This window comes from Marmota monax, unplaced genomic scaffold (assembly GCF_021218885.2).
Source record: "Marmota monax isolate L192 unplaced genomic scaffold, Marmota_monax_Labrador192_F-V1.1 WCK01_AAM20220418_F8-fsc00004, whole genome shotgun sequence".
NCBI lineage: Eukaryota > Metazoa > Chordata > Mammalia > Rodentia > Sciuridae > Marmota > Marmota monax.
Window position 1 is genome coordinate 9,442,623 of NW_026692881.1, and position 19,739 is coordinate 9,462,361.

The window sequence follows — 19,739 nt, forward strand, 5'->3', positions numbered from 1 at the left end:
TATGAAGTCTAAAAAATGATGTTTAGTGATAAAAAAAATCTCAGATGATAGAAAATGGTCTATTTAAGACTTCAAAGAGGGGCTGGGGTTGTAGCTCAATGGTAGAGTACTTGCCTAGCACATGTGAGGCACTGGGTTCAATCCCTAGCATTACATAAAAATAAATAAAACAGGGCTGGGGATGTGGCTCAAGCGGTAACGCGCTTGCCTGGCATGCGATCCTCAGCACCACATACAAAAAAAAAAAAAGATTTTGTGTCCACCGAAAACTAAAAAATAAATATTTAAAAATTAAATAAATAAATAAATAAATAAACCAAAGGTATTGTGTCCATCTCCAACTAAAAATATTAAAAAAAAAAAAAAAAAGACTCCAAAGAGGGCACAAAGAACCTCAGCTAGCAGTTCTGGTGAATGTATTTCCCGAAGGACAATCTGTTTAAAATGCAGCCAGGCAAGATGGTGCAGACCTATAATCCCACCGACTCAGGAGGCTGAGGAAGGGGGATCACCAGTTCAAAGCTAGTCTCAGCAACTTAGTGAGGGCCTTAAGCAGCTCAGTGAGACCCTGTCTCTAAATAAAATTAAATTTAAAAAGGAGTTGGGATGTGGTTGAGTGGTTAAGTGCCCCTGGGTTCAATCCCTGGTACCCAGAAAAAAAAAAAAAAAAAAAAAAAGCCAAAGGCTACTTGTTTCCATAGCTATAATTTATGACCAACTCACTCTACTGTGCTTGCCCCAGCTAGTTTGATAGGGAACCAAGGATTATAAATGATTAAAATGTGATGATGATGAGGTTCTAAAACATAACAGTTATGAGAAGGTCAAATACAGCACACTTTGGCAGTATAAACTGTCTCATTCCGTGGGAGGTTTAAAACTCATTATATAATCACCCTCAACTATAGTCTACATTCTGTACTTTTTTCAGGGTTTCAATGTCCCTTGTCCAGATTTTCATTTTCTCAACAAAAAATATTTAAAATGGAAACAGAGTAGGATACAGGTAGACAGTTAATATGAGATTGGGAGTTCCTAGCCCAATAAGAACCATTTATAAATGATGAGAGTCCCCCACAGGCATGGCTATAACTTATTTGGACATTGAAGCTATGCCTGATTAATTTCCCTGGTGTGGCTGAGAGTAAAGGAATATTCGTAAGGTATACATAAAAATCAGTCTGAGTACTTTTAGACATTTGTACACAAGACACAGGATCAAGAACAGCTATACATTTCTAAGCTGCCAATGCTACTAAATTATATCATGACTTCTGGAAATAGAAAAAGCCAAAAGAAACTATAATAGTATTTTCAAATAAAACCCATTCCCAAAAATTCAGTCTGGCTTTATCTATAGTAAGTATATTAAAGACTTCCTATGAAGATTTGATTCTTACCTTCTGGAAAACTGACGGAAATGACTGGGAACTCCTCCTCCTCCTTTGATGAATTAATCAACAGCTTGTCTGTCTCTGTATTTATATTTATACTCATGAGATCACATGTCTATCTCAGCTCCCTCATTAGCATAAGCCTTCAACAGTAATTTTATTTATTGCAAATGTTCTCCAATAAGCAAGCAATCTGATATCTTAGATGACAAGCAAGTACTAAATCAAATGCTTTCCCAGACATTTATTTGATATTTTTAATTTGTCAAAGTCAACATTTTAGGTATAATAAAATTACTTTTGATTTTAGGGACATTACATTCAATTTTAGGTACAGAATTGTCAGTTTTCAGCATTCTGATAAGATGGAGAAAGTTTAGTAATTACAACATATTTTGCGATCTTGTTCAGAATTTAAAACAATATAACCACAGAAGGTAAAAGCTGGAAGAGTCATTATGTTATATATCTTTTGCAGTTCAAGGACTGGCAGAGCCTCCCTGTGCCAGTTCATGGGTTTATCAAAAATACAAAATATCAGAACCCATTACAGACTTACTGAGCCAAAATGTGCATGTTAACATGATCTCCAGGTGGGCAAATCCCATTTTACCCATAAGAAAAATGAAGTTCAAAGAACTTAAGTCCCTTTGCCCAAAATAATTTCACAAAATGTTATAATTAGAACCATATTTAACTCCCTCCTGTCTTCAGCCTCACCTACCATATTCAAACAAATGTTTAAGGAGGTCTGTTAAGGTCCAGGCACTGCAACATGCACTTTGGCTATCAAGAAAGATGAGCACATCAGACCCCTCCCTCTAAACGAATCCAGACCACTAACAGACAGAGAAAAACAGGTCATTATCTTTTAAGAGTGCTAACAAAGTTGTCCCCAGGGCACTATAAGAGTAACAAATAGGGGGTGGGGAACCTAACCCTGTCTAAGAGAGAAGAATGGGGAAAGGAGGTGAGAAACATGACAAATAAAAGGCAAGGGGACAGGGACTAGGGATATAACTCAGTTGGTACATGCTCGCCTCACATGCACAAGGCCCTGAGTTCAGTCCCCAGCACCACAAAAAAAAAAAAAAAAAAAAAAAAAGCAAGCAAGGGGCAATCAAACTAGAAGGAAACACTGAGCAGGGTGTGCTAATGAGAAAAAAGCAAGAGAAATATGGTGGGGAAAAGGAAGCTTGTTGTTAATGGAACCACAACCAGAACCTCCACTTGAAAATCATGGACTTGGCTAGTGATGCAGCTCAGAGCAGAGCACTTTATACAGTACAGGGCTCCAGGTTCCATCCCCAGCACTCCCCGCCAACACACAAAAGAAAAAAAGAAAGAAAAATTATGTACACAGACATATAAAGCCTTAAAATTCAGGCTGATAAAAACAAATCCCCAAGAAGAAAGTCATCCCCATATCCCCACAACAAGAATAAATTTTATAATGAAGAGTAATCTTATTTAGATGACCCTCCCCATCTCCCTCTGTTTTACAGCCTATTTAATAATAGATTGGGAAATTTTACTTTACCTTTTGTTCCTTATCCACACCCATAGCACGCCACAAATATAAAGTTAGGCCCAATTTAGAAACTATGACCTATAAACCTGAACAGGTGAGTGATCATGCTAATAGTCAAATTTACAAATCAAAACTTCCCTTCTGTGGAACCTGCCTATCCACTCCCAAACCATGGGTGGAAGTTGAGATCTGTGGCACTCCTGAATATGGAGGAGAGGCCCAGAGATGAAATGCCTGAGATCAGAACAAACCACAAAACATGCCTGCTTCCCTAAAAAGCCAGGGCAGAGAAGTGTCAAGGTAGTGGTGTGAGCTCTAAGATATCTTAATATATTAACATAGTTTAAGAACACAATTACCACCGATGTGATTCTGCAATCTGTATATGGGGTAAAAATGGGAGTTCATAACCCACTTGAATCAAAGTGTGAAATATGATATGTCAAGAACTATGTAATGTTTTGAACAACCAACAATAAAAATTAAAAAAAAAAAAAGAACACAATTACCAAGTGTGACTTGATCTAAACAATAGCATGTCTACCTATGGTTCTTCAGGTTCTTCTTGTAGGAACAGGTATTCCTTACTTCATAGATCAAAATCCTGTCAACTCAATCTTATTTTCCTATAGTATGCCTTATTTCCAGGAAGAATGTTAGCTGTTCTAACTCTGGCCCTGGTCCTCTGAAAAGTCGTTTATGATCAACAAACACTTTCTACAGACTTTATAAAGGTTTAAGCAAATGAACCAAACTTTCACTTTGTACACTGCAGTTATACCTCTTACCATAGTTAACAACATAAGGTTTCTTACAGGTATAGTCTGGGGACAAAGTATTTCACAAGTACCCTTCTAAATAGTATTCAACCTATTAGAGACAGATGCCACTGTATAAAACTAACCCTAAAAATCATTCCCATTTTTGAAAAAGAGTATATACACTGCTCATTTAATCTTTCCATTCTTCCTAAGTGGTAAGTTCACAACAGCTGTAAGGGTCACACTCCTCAATCTCAGATGAGAAACAAGAGCTCAGTGATTAAGTGACTTGCCCAAGGACAGTCACACAATTGATTTGTGGCAAAGCTGGAACTACAGAGAAACAGGAAGTGTGGGAAGGGGAGGAGCAGTTGGTGGTGCTTAAAGAAATCACACTAAGGCTTTCTTTTCCAATTCCCAGTTTCCACCCTCACAGTCCTTCCCTGACCCCATTCTCCTTTCTCACAATCACAAATAACAAAAACCAGAAATTAAAGTAGGTCAAAACAAAAAAAGGAAAGTTTTCAGTTTTTTTTACTTCTTTCCCATAAAAAACAAAGATAGGTAGTGGAAGGAATTAAAAGGCTAATATGTGGCAGGATTAAAAGTGTATGTGAGAAAGAGAGAAAAAGAGATTGTACATAACTCTCTCATGTTGAGATAGGGAACATGAAAATAATTACTACAGTAATTATGGGGGGGTTATGGGTTACTTATTTTTGGAAAGTATACATTGAATTGTATGAACAGAAAAAAAAAGAAGAAAAATCATAATCAACTTGATAGATCAGAAAAAGCATTTAATAATGATTCATATCTTTTAAGAAGTCAGCAAACTAGAAAAAAAGGAGAAAATTCCTTTATCTGAAAAAATATTTATAAAAACTATAGCCATTATCATACTCATTGGTGAAATAAAGCAAATACTCCCAGTCTCCCAAATAGGATGCCTATCGCTTCTATTCTACATTGTACTGGTAGTTCTAACCAATCCAAAGCAAGAAAAAGAAGTAAAACACAAGAAATTGAGAAAGGCAAGGGAAAAAACTAACATGATTCACATGCAACATGACTGTGTACACAAAAAATTCTATAGGCATAGGACACAGAAGTCACAAAACACGGAGCTGGGGTTGTGGCTCAGTGGTAGAGTACTTGCCTTGCATGTGTGAGGCACTGGGTTCAATCCTCAGCACCACATAAAAATAAATAAATAAACAAAATAAAGGTATTGTGTCCATCTACAACTAAAAAAAAAATAAAAATAAAGGAATCATGAAACACGTGATTCAGCTTCAAAAATCTAGAAAAGGCCATGATAAATTACAAAATCACTTATTATTATTTTTTTTGAAACACATGTTAGGGTGTAGAGGAAGAACTGAGGATTGGATGACCTGGAATTCTGGAGATGAGAGAGCCTCCAAGGTAAGCTGATGATCATCTCCTAAACTCTTCTCTGGGGGTATCTGCTAATTCTGAGTATGGATTAAAGGTCTTGCTTGGCCAAACAGAAGGACTCTACTAGGTGAAGGGATCTCATTAAGTCTTTAGTGGTAAATTGAGGTTGATGTGATAAAGCCACAAGAGGTCACCAATTTCCAGCTAATTTTCTCTACAGGAGACTTTCTATCTATCAGAATAGCTAAAACAAAAAAATGGTAAATATCTAGTGTTAGAGAAGTTATAAGGCAATCCAAACTCTCATACACTGCCATAGTTACAAACTGGTCTAACCATTTTCAAAAACTAGCACAATATGGGCTGGGGTTGTGGCTCAGCGATAGAGTGCTCGCCTCGCACGTGCAAGACCCTGGGTTCGATAAGTGAAATAAAAATATTGTGTCCAACTACAACTAAAAAATAAATATTAAAAAAAAACCTAGCACAATATAATAAAGTTGACAATGTGGTATAAAAATCCTAATATTTATCCAAAATAAATGAATTTATATGTTCAGAGCAACTACTCGTGATAGCCCAAACTAGAAATGATCAAATGCCCATCAATAATGAAAAGATAAATTGTGGTACAATCACATAATGGAATAACATACAGCAAGGAAAGTGAATAATACAGAACAAAGCACAAGAATATGGATGCATCTTACTAATACAGGGTTGAGTAAAAGAAGCTAGACATAAAATAAATATTTTATCCTTCCATTTATACAAAGTACAAGCAACAAGTAATATCAAGCTATACCTTCATGTCAGGATGAATGTTAGCCTTGGAGTAGTAGTAGTAGTAGTAGTGATCAAAATAGAGTCTAAGGAGGGTTTCAAGATCATGTGCACACAGGTATGTTCCTTGATGAAAATGCATCAGACTGAATATTACTGTATTTCAATAAAAACTTCTTGGGCTGGGGCTCAGTGGCAGGGCGCTTGCCTAGCATGTGTGAGGTACTGGGTCCAATTCTCAGCACCACATATCAAAAATAAATAAAATAAAGGTCCATTGACAACCAAAAAAAAAACCTTCTTAAAAACAATTTTGGGGGCTGGGGTTGTAGCTCAGTGGTAGAGCATTCGCCTAGCACTTGCAAGTCCCTGGGTTTGATCCTCAGCACCACATAAAAAACAAATAAAATAAAGGTATTCTGTCCAGTTACAACTAAAAAAATAAATATTAAAAAAAAAAAGTGTTTGAATCTAAGTGTTGTGGCATACACCTATAATCCCAGCTACATGGGAGGTTGAGGCAGGAGGATCAGAAGTTTGATGCCAGCCTCAGCCACTCAGTAAGACCCTAAGGAACTTACAGAGGACAATCGGTCTACCTCATAAAATGCTGATTCAGGAAACCTGACTTTTACTCTGCTTTAGTATGTTTCTTCAAGTCTACACTGAGCTATTAACCAATTTTAACCAATGTTTACTAATTACACTTTACAAATGACATCTTTGCTCCTAAGATCCTAGATACTACTGAACTCTTTTGGTCCAACTGAACATTTTGACCTCATCTACTTTTGTCAATCAAGAGTCAGGTGAAATGTTCATATGGGTCAATTAAATGGACAGAGACACCTAAAGCTGCACCAGACTTGGGCATCTTTCACAGGGTTTGTCCTGTAAAATATGCTTAAATAAACTTTGCTAAAGCATGATGCCTGTTACATATTAGGTATCCACAAATGGCAGCCTTATCATAATCACGGATAGAATTGGTTGTAGTGATTTTCATCTATTATTTTTGGATTTTAAAGTCAGCTCTATAAAGTAGGGTCTTTCACCCTCAACATTATTGACAATTTGGATCAGATGAATCCTTGTTGTAGGGGCTGTCATGTGCACTGTAGGATACTTAGAGGCATCCCTGGCCCTACTTAAAACAAGCTGGTAGCATTCTTCATTTGTGACAGTCAAAAATGTCTACAAACATTGCCAAATGTCCCCTGGGGGAAGGTGCAAATTGTCACCTATTGAGAACTACTGACTATAAACATTGGCTAACCAACAGCAATTATGCAGGGATAATTACTTACCTGTTTTCCTCATAGTCATATAAGGTACCATACTATTACTAGCCTGTGCAATGAATGTTGTTGTCCTCTGGAGATGACAATATACAACTGTAATTTCCATGAGTGTTAAGAGTGTTAGTAAAAACATGATGATTATTGGAGGAGGTCTGTTTGCATCTCACCCCTCATGGAACTGTAATAATTATGGTTATGATAAGGCTGCCAAGAGGTCCTCAGTCAGAACCAGGGTGTACAAATAGATGCAGATGAGCCCTTAAGTGGAGATATATACCCCTGTGTACAGAATAAAAGTTAATCATTTTGTTTTTATTTGTATTAATTTAGTGCTTGCTTCTCTTGATTTTTTAAAAATATTTTTATTAGGACCTTTTTTTATTTGTTTATATGTAGTGCTGAGAATCAAACCCAGTGCCTCACACATGCTAGGCAAGTGCTCTACCACTGAGCCATGACCCCAGCCTTCTCTTGATTAAAAAAAAAAAAAAAAAAAAAAAAAAATTTAGTTGTAGATGGACACAATACCTTCATTTTATTTATTTTTATGTGGTGCTAAGGATTGAACCCAGTGCCTCACATATGCTAGGCAATGCTTTCTACCACTGAGCTACAACTTCAGCCCCTTGATTGGTTTTCTAATTTATTTGGACACTGGGGATTGAACTAGGGGTGCTTTACTCCTGAGCTACATCTTCAGCCCTTTTTATTATCTATTTTGAGACAGGGTCTCCCTAAGTTCCTTGGGTCTCACTGAGTGGCTGAGGCTGGCATCAAACTTGTGATTCTCCTGCCTCAACCTCCCATGTAACTGGGATTATAGGTGTGTACCACAACACCTAGATTCAAAAACTGTTTTTAAGAAGTTTTTTTTTTTTTGGTTGTCAATGGACCTATAATTAATTAATTGATTGATTGATTGATATGTGGTGCTGAGAATTGGACCTAGTGCCTTACACATGCTGGGGTGGGTGGGGGGTGTAATGCGGAGCCAGGCCAATGGTGCACACCTGTAATCCCAGCGACTGGGGAGGCTGAGACAGGAGGATCACCAAGTTCAAGGCCAGCCTCAGCAACTTGAACCTTTAGCAACTTAGTGAGACTCTGGCTCACAACAAAAAAAATAAAATAAAAAAGTAAAGCACCCTGGATTTAATCCCCAATAACAACAAACAAAAAATTAATGCAGAATGCCAAAAAATACCCAAAAGCTATTTTATGGAATTGGACAAATTGAAATCAAGGTTATATGGAAAAACAAACAGAATGATAACTAGGAAAACACTGAAAAACTAGAAGTGGGGGAATAGACGTACCTGGTACTAAAACATACTAGAAAGACTCTGTAATGAAAACAAAATAGTACTAGAATATGAAAAAACAAATATATCAGTAAAAAAAAATTTACAAAGCACAGAACTAGACCCAAATACACATGGAAATTTAGTATTTAACAAAGGTAGCGGGCTGGGGCTGTGGCTCAGTGGTTGAGCACTTGCCTCGAATGTGTGAGGCACTGGGTTTGATCCTCAGCACCACATACAAAAATTAAATAAATAAAATAAAGATATTAAAAAAAAAACAAAGGTAGCATTTCAACTCACTTTAAGACTGACTTTTTAACAAATAGTATTTGGACAATTGAGTAGCCACTGTAAAAGAATAAAATTGGATTTATATCTAATTCCAGTCACAAAAATAAAGTCTCAATGGATAAGACCACAATATTAAAATTTCTAAATATCCAAGTGAAGCCAGATTTAAAATTAGGTAGTCAGTGTAGTTAGGTAAATCGGGTCTAATATTGAGTGAAATCTAAAATGGAGGCCATGTTGAGAATGAATTTCCGGAAAAGTTGAGCAACTCTTGGAATGTTAATGTGTAAGAGTAAAAGAAATTGAAGTTAAAGTGTAAAAGACCGGATATGGGATATCGTAAAGTTTCTAAGCTGCAAAGCCTGAGTTAAAATGTAAAGGACCAGGTATTGTTAAGTTCCTATGCTACACCCAAACCCTGAAATTCCTGTAGCTGTTAGGACAATTCCCGGGACTGTCCAGTAAATATTCCCCCTGACCATCTAGTTGTTTAATAACCTAGGACCCTGTGCAGCTTGGCACATAGGCATCTCAGGGCCTAAACCAATCAGTTTGAATGTGTACCCCGCTTTAGAACTGACCTATCACCCCCGCCCGACCTGTTCCCGCCAATGAATGTGCTAATCAAGTTTGAGAGTTGTTGTTCGATTTTCCCGATTTTCCCGCGCCTCATGATGATTTGTTCTGATGTATGCAAAGCCCCTGCCCTCCCCAAAAAGTGTACTTAAGCACTGCTTAACCTCTGCTGGGGCTCTGGGCCCTCTCCCTTGTTGAGTGAGCCTGGAGCCCCAGGGCGCTGGATTGGATCCTCAATAAATCCCCTTTTGCTGTTGCATGAGCCGGTCTCTTGGTGGTCTCTTCCTCCGAGGTCCGCCGGACCCTTACAAATGAAGCCCAGGAAACAGCCCCCAACAGATTTGAAGATAGCCCATCCCAAAGAAATGTTAATGAACAGCAAACTTGATTCCGAAGTACCCAGATTACTTCTTTGGCCCACCAGTGTCCCAGCCCTTCCGGCCTTCCCACCTACATTCCATCACCAAAAACTATAAAAAGGGGAACACATTCGCCCTTCAACGGATTCCACCTCTTGGGTACCCTTCTTCCTCCGGGAGAAGTCTTTTCTGCTGTCCTTTAATAAACTTCTAATTTTCCACTCTGACCTTGCCTCGGCATGCTTCTCTGGTGTTATTCTTCAACACTGGGGAAGCAAGGACTCGTCACGGGTCAACAGCGGTAACACAAGTATTAGAAGAAAAGATGGTTAAATTCATCTTTAACAATGGTGTAGAGAAAGGCTTTCTAACTCTTTTTTATTTATTTATTTATTTTTCAGTTTGCAGCGGACACAACATCTTTGTTTGTATGTGGTGCTGAGAATCAAACCTGGGTCGCACGCATGCCAGGCGAGCACGCTATGGCCTGAGCCACATCCCCAGCCCGGCTTCCTAACTCCTGACTGAAAAAATCTAGAGCTATAGATCAAACACCTAAACAAGCTAAAACTAAGCTGGGCGTGGTAGTACATACGTGTAATCCCAGCAACCAGGGAGGCAGAGGCTGGAGGATTGCCAAATTCAAGGCCAGCCTCCATAACTTAGTAAAGACCCTGCCTCAAAATAAGAAAATAAAAAGAGCTGGGGATGTGGCTCATTGGTAGAGTACACCTGCATTCAATCTCCAGTATTATAGAGGAAAACAAAACAAAACAAAACAACTCCCCCCCAAAACCACAGAACACTTAGAAGAAAACACAGGGGGAAAACTTCATGACATTGGATTTGGCAAAAATGACTTCTTGAATATGACATCAAAAGCACAGGCAAAAAAGAAAAAATAAAGTGGACTACATCAAAATTAAAAATTTCTGTGTATCAAGCAATACAATCGACAGTGAAAAGGCAATCTGTGGCATGGGAGAAAATCTTTGTAAATTAAATCTGAGAAAAGGGTAAATATTCAAGAATATATAAATAACTCCTGTAATATAACAACAAAAAATTTAATTATGCTTATCAAAGGTTTTTCCAAAAATAAGGCCATATGCTACTTTTGTATCCTCACCTCTTCTCAGGACCATCAAGCAAGAGTTTATCCTGGGAGTTTGAAGAATTTGGTTTTCTTTTTAACTTCCTTTATTTTATAATTCCATATAATAAACAAAGTTATCTATGCCAGTTGCAGATAAAGCTTTAGGGGGGGAAAAAACAACTATAAGGAAGGAAATACAAATCACCTAGTTTTCAACACCGGAGATAAACGTTCTTAATGTATCTCTTTCTAGAAAATGTATTTATACATTAATACTTTTCTTACATAAATGGTTACAAATGTAAGTCCAAGGAGTTCCCACTCATCATAGCACCTGTTTTATAGCCACCAACCAGCATACCTGAGGAAAAAGGCAAGATACTAAGTTTTTTTTAGTATAATGCTACTCATCCTTTTCTCCATCACTCTGTTCCCTGAATTCTGTAGACAACATATAAAGCTAGGCCCTGTACTCAACTCTATTTATCATCTTAAAGAATATTTAAAACACACGATACAAGTTTTGAAATATCTGCCTTCCTTAATAAAATGAGGAGAGTATTCTTGCCCCCTGGTGGTCCAACATGGTAGTCAAAGCCTGAGTAGAATAAGGTGTATTTCCATATGGATTTGCAAGAGAATAGTCCCAAGTCAAAAAGCTTAAACAGAATCAATCAATAGAGTCATCACTTTATGAAGCAGCCTGATGTGGGGTGACAACATGAAAAGCAACTTCAAAAGCAAGAGGATGGCAGCAGTGAAGAGATACTGGTCACACTTGGGGGTAGTGCATTAAATAAGTGTTATGTAGTAAGGATAATGAGAACCAGGGTCCTCAGAGTTAAACATATAGAAAGGACACAAGCTAAAATGAACCATGAAGTTTTGGTTTTCAATATATATAGGCAGATACAGAAATAAATATAAAACTTGTCTGTGTATTTATGTATTTAAACTCACATTCACAAATATGTACACACAAGTGTGTACATGAATAAATATACACAGGGGACTGGGGCTGTAGCTCAGTGGTAGAGTGTTTGCCTTGCACGCCTGAGGCCTGAGGCCTGAGGCCCTGGGTTCGCTCCCCAGCACCACATAAAAATAAGCAAATCGGGCTGGGATTGTGGCTCAGCGGTAGAGCGTTCGCCTAGCATGGGCGGACCCGGGTTCGATTCTCAACAACACATAAAAATAAAGGCATTGTGCTGTGTCCATCTACAAAAAAGATTCTCTCTCTCTTAAAAAAAAAAAAATAATAAGCAAATAAAAAGAAAGATATTGTGTCCATCTACAATTTAAAAAAATTCTTTTAAATAAATATACACAGACACATATCTTCATACACACACACATATACACGTGCGCGCATACACACAATACTTATTTATTTACATACACATATTTCCTAGTTCTGTCTATTATTAGTTCTGTCTACTAAGAGGGTCTGGGTCCTCAAATCTTCTCTTCTTCCCTAAACAGCAATGAGTACGCCTAGCACGCAGAACTTGGTTTCTAGATTTTATTCTCTAAAAATTAAGTGCTAAAAGAATGTTAAATGGACAGAAGCCACTGTTAGAAGGCTCCCAATGCCTATACTTGGGACAATTTGAGTATTAGACTAAACAATAACAATATATATTCTTTTAATATTTAAAAATATTTTTTAGTTGTTGATGGATCTTTTATTTTATTTATTTGTATGTGATGCTGAGAATTTGAATCCAGTGCCTCACACACGTTAGGCAAGTGCTCTTCCACTGAGATACAACCCCAGCCTGACAATGAATTTTTAATTAAAACTCTATAAAATAGGACATCATAAATACATGACATAGATAAATAAGATGAAAAAGTTAATAGTTTGATGAGGAACATTACATTTCAATAGTTTTAAAGTACTTCCCCAAAAGATACTTATAACAAAGGAGAAAAGTTTAACTTTAGAGTGAAAAAGCCTTGGATGAACTATCTTAAACTGATCCAAATAAATACTGTCAATAAAGAGACATATCAAAATTGATGGCCACCTGAAAGGATGCAATGAGAACACAGCATCATTTCTGTGATATTCATGCCAAAATTAAATAACCTGTAATTAATCATGATGAATAATTAATCAGACAAGCCCACATTAGGGACATTCTACAAAGTAACTAGTCTAAATTCCAAGAGTCAAGGTCATGAAAGGAAAGACTGGAAATGTTCCAATTTGAGAAGACTTAAGCAACTGAAGACAACACACTGGGGCAACCGATCTGAGGTTTAAATGGTAGTAATGTATCAATGCTAATTTTCTTTCCCCTTCTCTTCCTCCCTCTCTCATTTGTTGTTCCTCTATTTTGTTTTGTCCTACATTTTTTAATTGAAAAATAACAATTATATTTTGTAGTGAGAACATCTAAATTTTACTTTCTTAGCAATTTGGAAACATACATATACTAACTATAGTCACAAGGTTAAGCAATATATCTCAAAAATCTATTTCTCAGCTGGGGACATAATAGTGTAAAGTGCTTGCCTAGTATGTGCAAGGCTCACCAGAGGAAGAGAGGGGGAGGGGAGGAATATATATACTTATCTGTTTATATAGAGAGGTGGGTGGAGAGGGGAGAGAAAGAGATAGGTGTATTTTACAAGTGATAAGTTTAAAATATATATATTGACCCAGTAGTTCAAGAAGCTGAGACAGGAAGATCACAAGTTCAACAACTTAGCCAGACCCTGTCTCTAAATAAAATACAAAAAGGGTTGGGGGTGCTGGGGATGTGGCTCAAACGGTAGCGTGCTCACCTGGCATGCGTGCGGCCTGGGTTCAATCCTCAGCACCACATACAAACAAAGATGTTGTGTCTGCCGAAAAACTAAAAAATAAATATTAAAAAATTCTCTCTCTCTCTCAAAAAAAAAAGGGCTGGGGATGCAGCTCACTGGTTAAACGTCTTTGGGTTTAATCCCCAGTAAAAGCAAAACAAAAAATAACATAAATAACATATATACTAAACATCCAAGGGGAAAGGTCGGATGGGAAGTGTATTAACTAAGGAAAGGCTCAGGACACATATCAGGTCTACCTCAAAGAATTTCTGTGATAATGAATATGTTCTACATCTGCCCTATTCCATATGGTATCCACTAAGCCATATGAGTCTTAAAATGTGGCTAGCGGGGCTGGGGTTCTAGCTCAGTGGTAGAGCACTTGCTCAAACATGTGAGGCCCTGGGTTCAATCCTCAGCACCAAATAAAAATAAATAAATAAAAATAAAGATATTTTTTAAAACCTTATCTTGAAGCTATGATTGGTCAATCTATGTCATGAACTTCATCAATGAAAATGAAGAGCAGAGGGAGAAAGCCATAGTCAAAAATCTATGGTACAGGGGCTGGGGATGTGGCTCAAGCGGTAGCGCGCTCTCCTGGCATGCGTGCGGCCCAGGTTCGAGCCTCAGCACCACATACAAACAAAGATGTTGTGTCTGCCGAAAACTAAAAAATAAATATTAAAAAATTCTCTCTCTCTCTCTCTCTTTTAAAAAAAAAATCTATGTTACATTAACATATAACTTCCATTCAGCAATGAACATAGATCTACATGAATGGGTCTCAAAAACAGTATTTAATTTAAAAAAGCAATTCAGAAGAAAAATTTCCATGGAGGTCAAAAGTAGATTAAAAAAAAAAAAAAGGGTAATTAGATTTAGAAAAGGGAAATATCTGTGTGTCCTGTCTGCATAAGGTCTAAAGAGAAGGAAGAATTTAGTCTTAAAAAGAGGGAAAGGCATTCCAGAACTGAGAATGAGTAGGTTCTATACAGGAAAGAGCAAATTGGTCAGTCTGATAAGATAAGAGGAAAATTAGTTTGAAAAGTTAGGCTAGGGCCAGCAAACAGAAAGAATGCTTAAATGCTGGGTCAATAAATCTGGATTCTGAGCTGGATGCAGTGGGGGATGCCTGTAAACCCAGCTATTCAGTAGGCTGAGGCAAGAGGACAGAAAGTTTGAGGTCATTCTGGGTAACTCAGTGAGACCCTGTCTCAAAAAAAGCTGGGGATGGGGCTGGGGTTGTAGCTCAGTGGTAGAGGACTTGCCTAGCATGTCTGAGTCACCACTGAGTTAGATCCTCAGCACCACATAAAAAATAAATAAGTAAAAATAAAGGTATTATTTCTATGTACATAAAAATAAAAAGATATCATTCATTAAAAACAAAAACAAAAACAAAAAACCTGGGGATGTAGCTCCGAGATATAGTGCGAGAAAGCCCTGGGTTCAATCCTCAGCACTATAAGAAAAAAAAAAGTGTGTACTTGATCTTGAAGCAGTGCAGAACCATTGGTGGTGTCTTAGCAAGATACTGGCATGGGGAAAGTAGTATATTAGTAGGATTAATCTGACAGTGAGGATAAGGATTAAATTATGGAGAGACAGAAGACTGATCCTCAGGTATCTCAAGTGGTTGCCAGGGAATGGGCTATTACCTCCGTATTTCCTTAACAATTCAAATAATTCTACACAATCCCAATTTACCTAATGTGGCTGAACAGATGAAGATCTTTAAAATAAATTAATCTTACACATTTCTTTCTCAAGATATAAGACCAGAAAATAGATGCTCAAACACTGGCAAAGGAGGTATAAGTCTCTCATGCCAAACAGATATTGGTTAAATCCCTGCTCTTCCTGTCATCTCCATTAACACTTTGTGGTCATCTCCATTAACACATTCTTCCCACTATGGACAGTAGGATTAAGTTCCTTAAGATTTGACCATGCAGGGCTGGGGTTGTGGCTTAGTGGAAGAGCGCTTGCCTCGAATGTGTGGGGCATGTGTGGGGCACTGAGTTCGTTCCTTAGTACCACATAAACAAACAAAATAAAGGTACTGTGTCCATCTACAACAATAACAGCAAAAAGATTTGGTCATGTGGTGCTTTCCTTTCTAAAACTATGTCCTGATGCCTTTGATTAAAACTGTATTTTCCTTAATACCCTCACTCATTTCTTTAGAGGACAGCTTTCTAGATGGTTGATCTCATTCATTATGCTTTGAATCTTCTGAAATTCCTTCTCTGAGAACCCTAACTTGAAGGTATGATTGGTCAATCTATGTCATGAACTTCATCAATGAAAATGAAGCACAGAGGGAGAAAGCCATAGTCAAAATCTAATTATAACTAGAACATACAAATCATTTAGTTGTATAAAACTATTAAAACAGATACTTCCTTTCATACTACAAATTCTGTACGCTGGAGACAATATGAGCAAAGCCTAGTCTATCAATAAATTAATTTAGAACAAAAGAAAGCTTTCTGATCTGGAAGAGGACAGAAAGAGGCACCCTGCCTAGGCTAAATGGGCCTGCCACTTCTCTATGTCCAGGGATCTTTTCAAATGTAGTAGGATTCAGTGGCACAGTGGAGAATAGAGAAGGGAAAACAAATTCTATAGATTCTTCATTTGTATTAGTCCATCTTAGTATTATTGCTACTCCCATCAGAGCTCAAGCAGTAAAATCTAAGACCCAATGGGCAGGTTTCTCTGCCCCAGGACTCTCTTACTCCCTTACATCCTGCACATAGCCACCAAAGTTTCTAAACTACTGGTTTCATTAGATCACCCCAGCTCAAAATTCTTAATGACGCCTTACCTAATACTCATTATTTTTCAACTACTTAATTGGGGTGAAAATCCCAATTAAAATTCAAGGCCCAGGTTAGCACTGTTTTACTCTTATGATATAGGACTTGTGTTCCCAGGGAAATTCTCTAAAGCTTCAACTAAATTAATCTGTTCACTGTCCTCCCAACACAAAATACTTACTTGCACACCCAGGTTGGACTACACCGACACCTGCCCACACTCCACCACCTGTGCCATTCCTTCAAAGCACAGCCTAGACCCTTAATCTATCTCTGCCCCTCACCATGCTCCTAAAGTACACACTGCCCATCCTGCCCATTTTCTGACACTTGTCAAACTCATTCTTTTTTCTGCTGGCTGTACTTTCATGGCCTATGAAACATTCCAACCAAGCCAGACCACATACTTAAACAGTGTTATCACAGTGCCCTGCATTTATTGGTCCTAAATATTATTGATGAATGCCAGGAGGGTGAACTGATCTACTTCTACTCACAGTAAGGGGTATTTATCGTTCGTTACAAGACTGAAAATTTGTAGTGCACACAGAGCAGCGCAGAAGTGAAGGGAGCACGCCACCGGAGGACGACCAAAAACCCGCGTCCTAATCCTGGTTTTACCCCAATCTCTGCAACCGTGGGGCAATCACACAATCTCCCTAGGCCTCGGTTGTTTCAGGTGTAAAACAACACAGCTGTTGCGGAGGATCCCAAGGTATCTTTCGGCTCCCAAATTTCCCTCGACAGGAAACTCAACACTGTTTCCTCACTACCGCGGAGGGAGGCAAACTTTCACAGTTCAGAGCGCGGGCATTTCCCTCGTCCTGGACACAGTCCGCACGGGAAAAAGCTCAGAGCAGGGTGAGCATCGGTCTCCCCGGACTCTCCAGATTCCTTCACCTCATGGCAAAGGAGTCCGCCTCAGGCTGCCGGCCCGTGAAGGCAGACTGCCCGACAGTGGCGCGGCTCCTGAGAGTGGGCCGGGGGCACTCGGTTCGACCCCGCGCCCCGTGCACTTGTGGCCCCCGTCTGCCCTTAGCCGCCGGAGAGAGGCCCTAAACGCCTGGCCAGGGCCCTCGCTCCCGCCAGGCAAGCCGCCCTTCCGGGCCCTGGGGCGGCCTCAGCGCGGCCGTCCGCGCCCCAGGCCGGCGGGACCCGCAGCGTGAGGGGCGGCGGCGGCTTTAAGTGCTGAATCACCACTTTGCAACCCGAGCGCCAAACCACCAGGACCCGAGAGCCCCGAGGGCCCGAGCGCTCTGTCCACTTACCCACAGCGACGCTCCGAGGGGGGCAGGCGGGAGCCAAGGACGGAGCGGAAGGTGTTGGGTAGCGCGGGGTGCAGCAGCCACGTTAGCCGGTACCGCATACCCCGGCGCAGCCGCTGGGATCACGGCGAACGCTTCCTTCTGGCGCTGAGAGCCGGCCCTGCGTACTGCGCATGCTCACTCCTCTGCGCTGCGCCACCTCCCGGGAGCGGCCGAAGGTTTCCATTCCAGGTTTTACCTGGAGCCGGATAGGGAGGGGACTGCGGGGACCGACCGAGCCTTGTACAAACTGGCTGGCAGGTGGGACAGAATTTCGGCGGGGGAGCTTCGGAGGCCCACCGACCAGGCTTTCCTGGGCGGGGAGGGCCCCAGCAGGTCACACCCTTCGCACCTGCGAGGGCGTCTCCGTTGCATCAGTCTGGCTGTGGGGTGGAGCGCTCTTGAATACGGTGAGGGCACACACTGCAGGTTTGCCGAGGCACCCAATGGGCTGAGGACGCGGCCCCGCAGGTGTTGGAACGAAGTCCTTGGGAACCACAGCCTCACCGAAAACGAACCCTTGGCGGACGCAAGGCCCTCGGGCTCCCTCTAGAGTGTGGAAGGAACGTGGGCCGCGAAAGCACGGACGCGCCAGGACCTGACCCAGCTAGGGAGTAGGGGAATTCAAACCACAGGAGGTCCACGAGAGAGAGGGACCAGAACCCAGGGCTAAATTTCCATCCTGGGGAAGCTAGCAGTTCTTCAAAGAGGAAGGTGGGGTTGGACAGGCCTCAGCAAAACAAGGCTTTGTGGACCTTCAAATCCAGAGTAGAAATTACTACTCCCTACAAATACCACTACTGTCAGTCTACTTAAGGCATTAGTTTTAAGACAAGACTTTTCTCTGAGGGCTTCATGGTACTTTGCATCCACAAATAATCTAATGGTTGTTATGGATTGGGTGGTATTCCATTACAGTTTACAGGGTTGGAGATGTCTTTAAGGAAAGAGTGAAGTTAGGAATGGTGATTCCCAGACTTGTGGACTTTCAAGTGTCTAGGCCCACTGAACACTGTAGCCAAACACAGTGTTCTGAATCCTATTATTACTTCAAATAGGAATTCAGAAGGGAGAATCTCTTAGTCTAGTTGATGCTTCATAAGATACCCAGGGACCTATTTTATAATGTACTTCAACTTGAAGTCTAACCTTGAGCTGAAAACGGGTAAAACAAAAATTACTGCAAACACATGATTTTAAGAACTGTTGACCTACTAGTCCCATTGCAGACCAGAAAATCATCTCAGAGCAGCTACTATGAGAGTGTTAATGCAGACGCCCTGAAGGCACTTAATGCTAACTTAATGGAATCTATAAATGGGTTGGGTTAAGAGTGGATTAAATTTTGTAGGTCCTGAAACATACAATTTGGGGTATCTTCTTAAGAAATAGAATAGAAATTATAACTACAAAATTATCAATAAAACAATATTTTAAAAAGAATAAACACTAAATCCAATTTAAGAAACAACAATATTTAGAAAGGGAAAATAAATCACAACTAATGGCTCAAGTCTGACATATCTTTAGGTTATTTATTAGAAATGCTTACACATACTGGACACAGAGACATGTCTAATCAGGGCTACTCAGGAGGCTGAAGCAGGAGGATCAAAAGTTCAAGGCCAGTTGGGTCAACTTAGGGAGACCCTGTCTCAAAAATAAAGGACTGGGTAAATGAATTCAATTCCCAGTACTGTCCAAGGAGAGGGGCCGGATGTGTGGCAGGAAGAAAGAAAGGAATGCTTACGTACAAATGCTTCCAAAGGGTTGGGGTTTAGCTTAGTGGTACAAAGTCTATACAGCATGGCAACTTCCATCTCCAGAACTGCAACTAGCTTCTCCTCTTCTACTCTCTGTCTGGGGCTTGTGCAGTACCTGAAATTTAAACTTCATTAGTTCGTGATAACTCTGCCTCTGGTGGGAGTAAATGTACTGTATAAGAAAAGTATAATATTGATACAGTCTCAATAAAGAGGATGTAGATAGAAACTAA

At 39.7% G+C, this 19,739-nt stretch overlaps 1 protein-coding gene across 2 annotated transcripts in view; it reads right to left on the bottom strand.

The window, feature by feature from the left end:
- The window catches only part of Ide (insulin degrading enzyme), a 93,969-nt gene extending 75,807 nt beyond the window's left edge, over positions 1 to 18,162 (bottom strand). Inside the window, exon 1 of one of the 2 annotated variants that reach the window (XM_046450296.2) lies at positions 17,708 to 18,162. In XM_046450296.2, the coding sequence (XP_046306252.1) occupies positions 17,708 to 17,805 (98 nt within the window). In that variant the 5' untranslated portion in view covers positions 17,806 to 18,162. The remainder of the gene's footprint in view (positions 1 to 17,707) is intronic. The other variant, XM_046450297.2, reaches the window with a different exon arrangement.
- Positions 18,163 to 19,739: the final 1,577 nt, after the last annotated feature.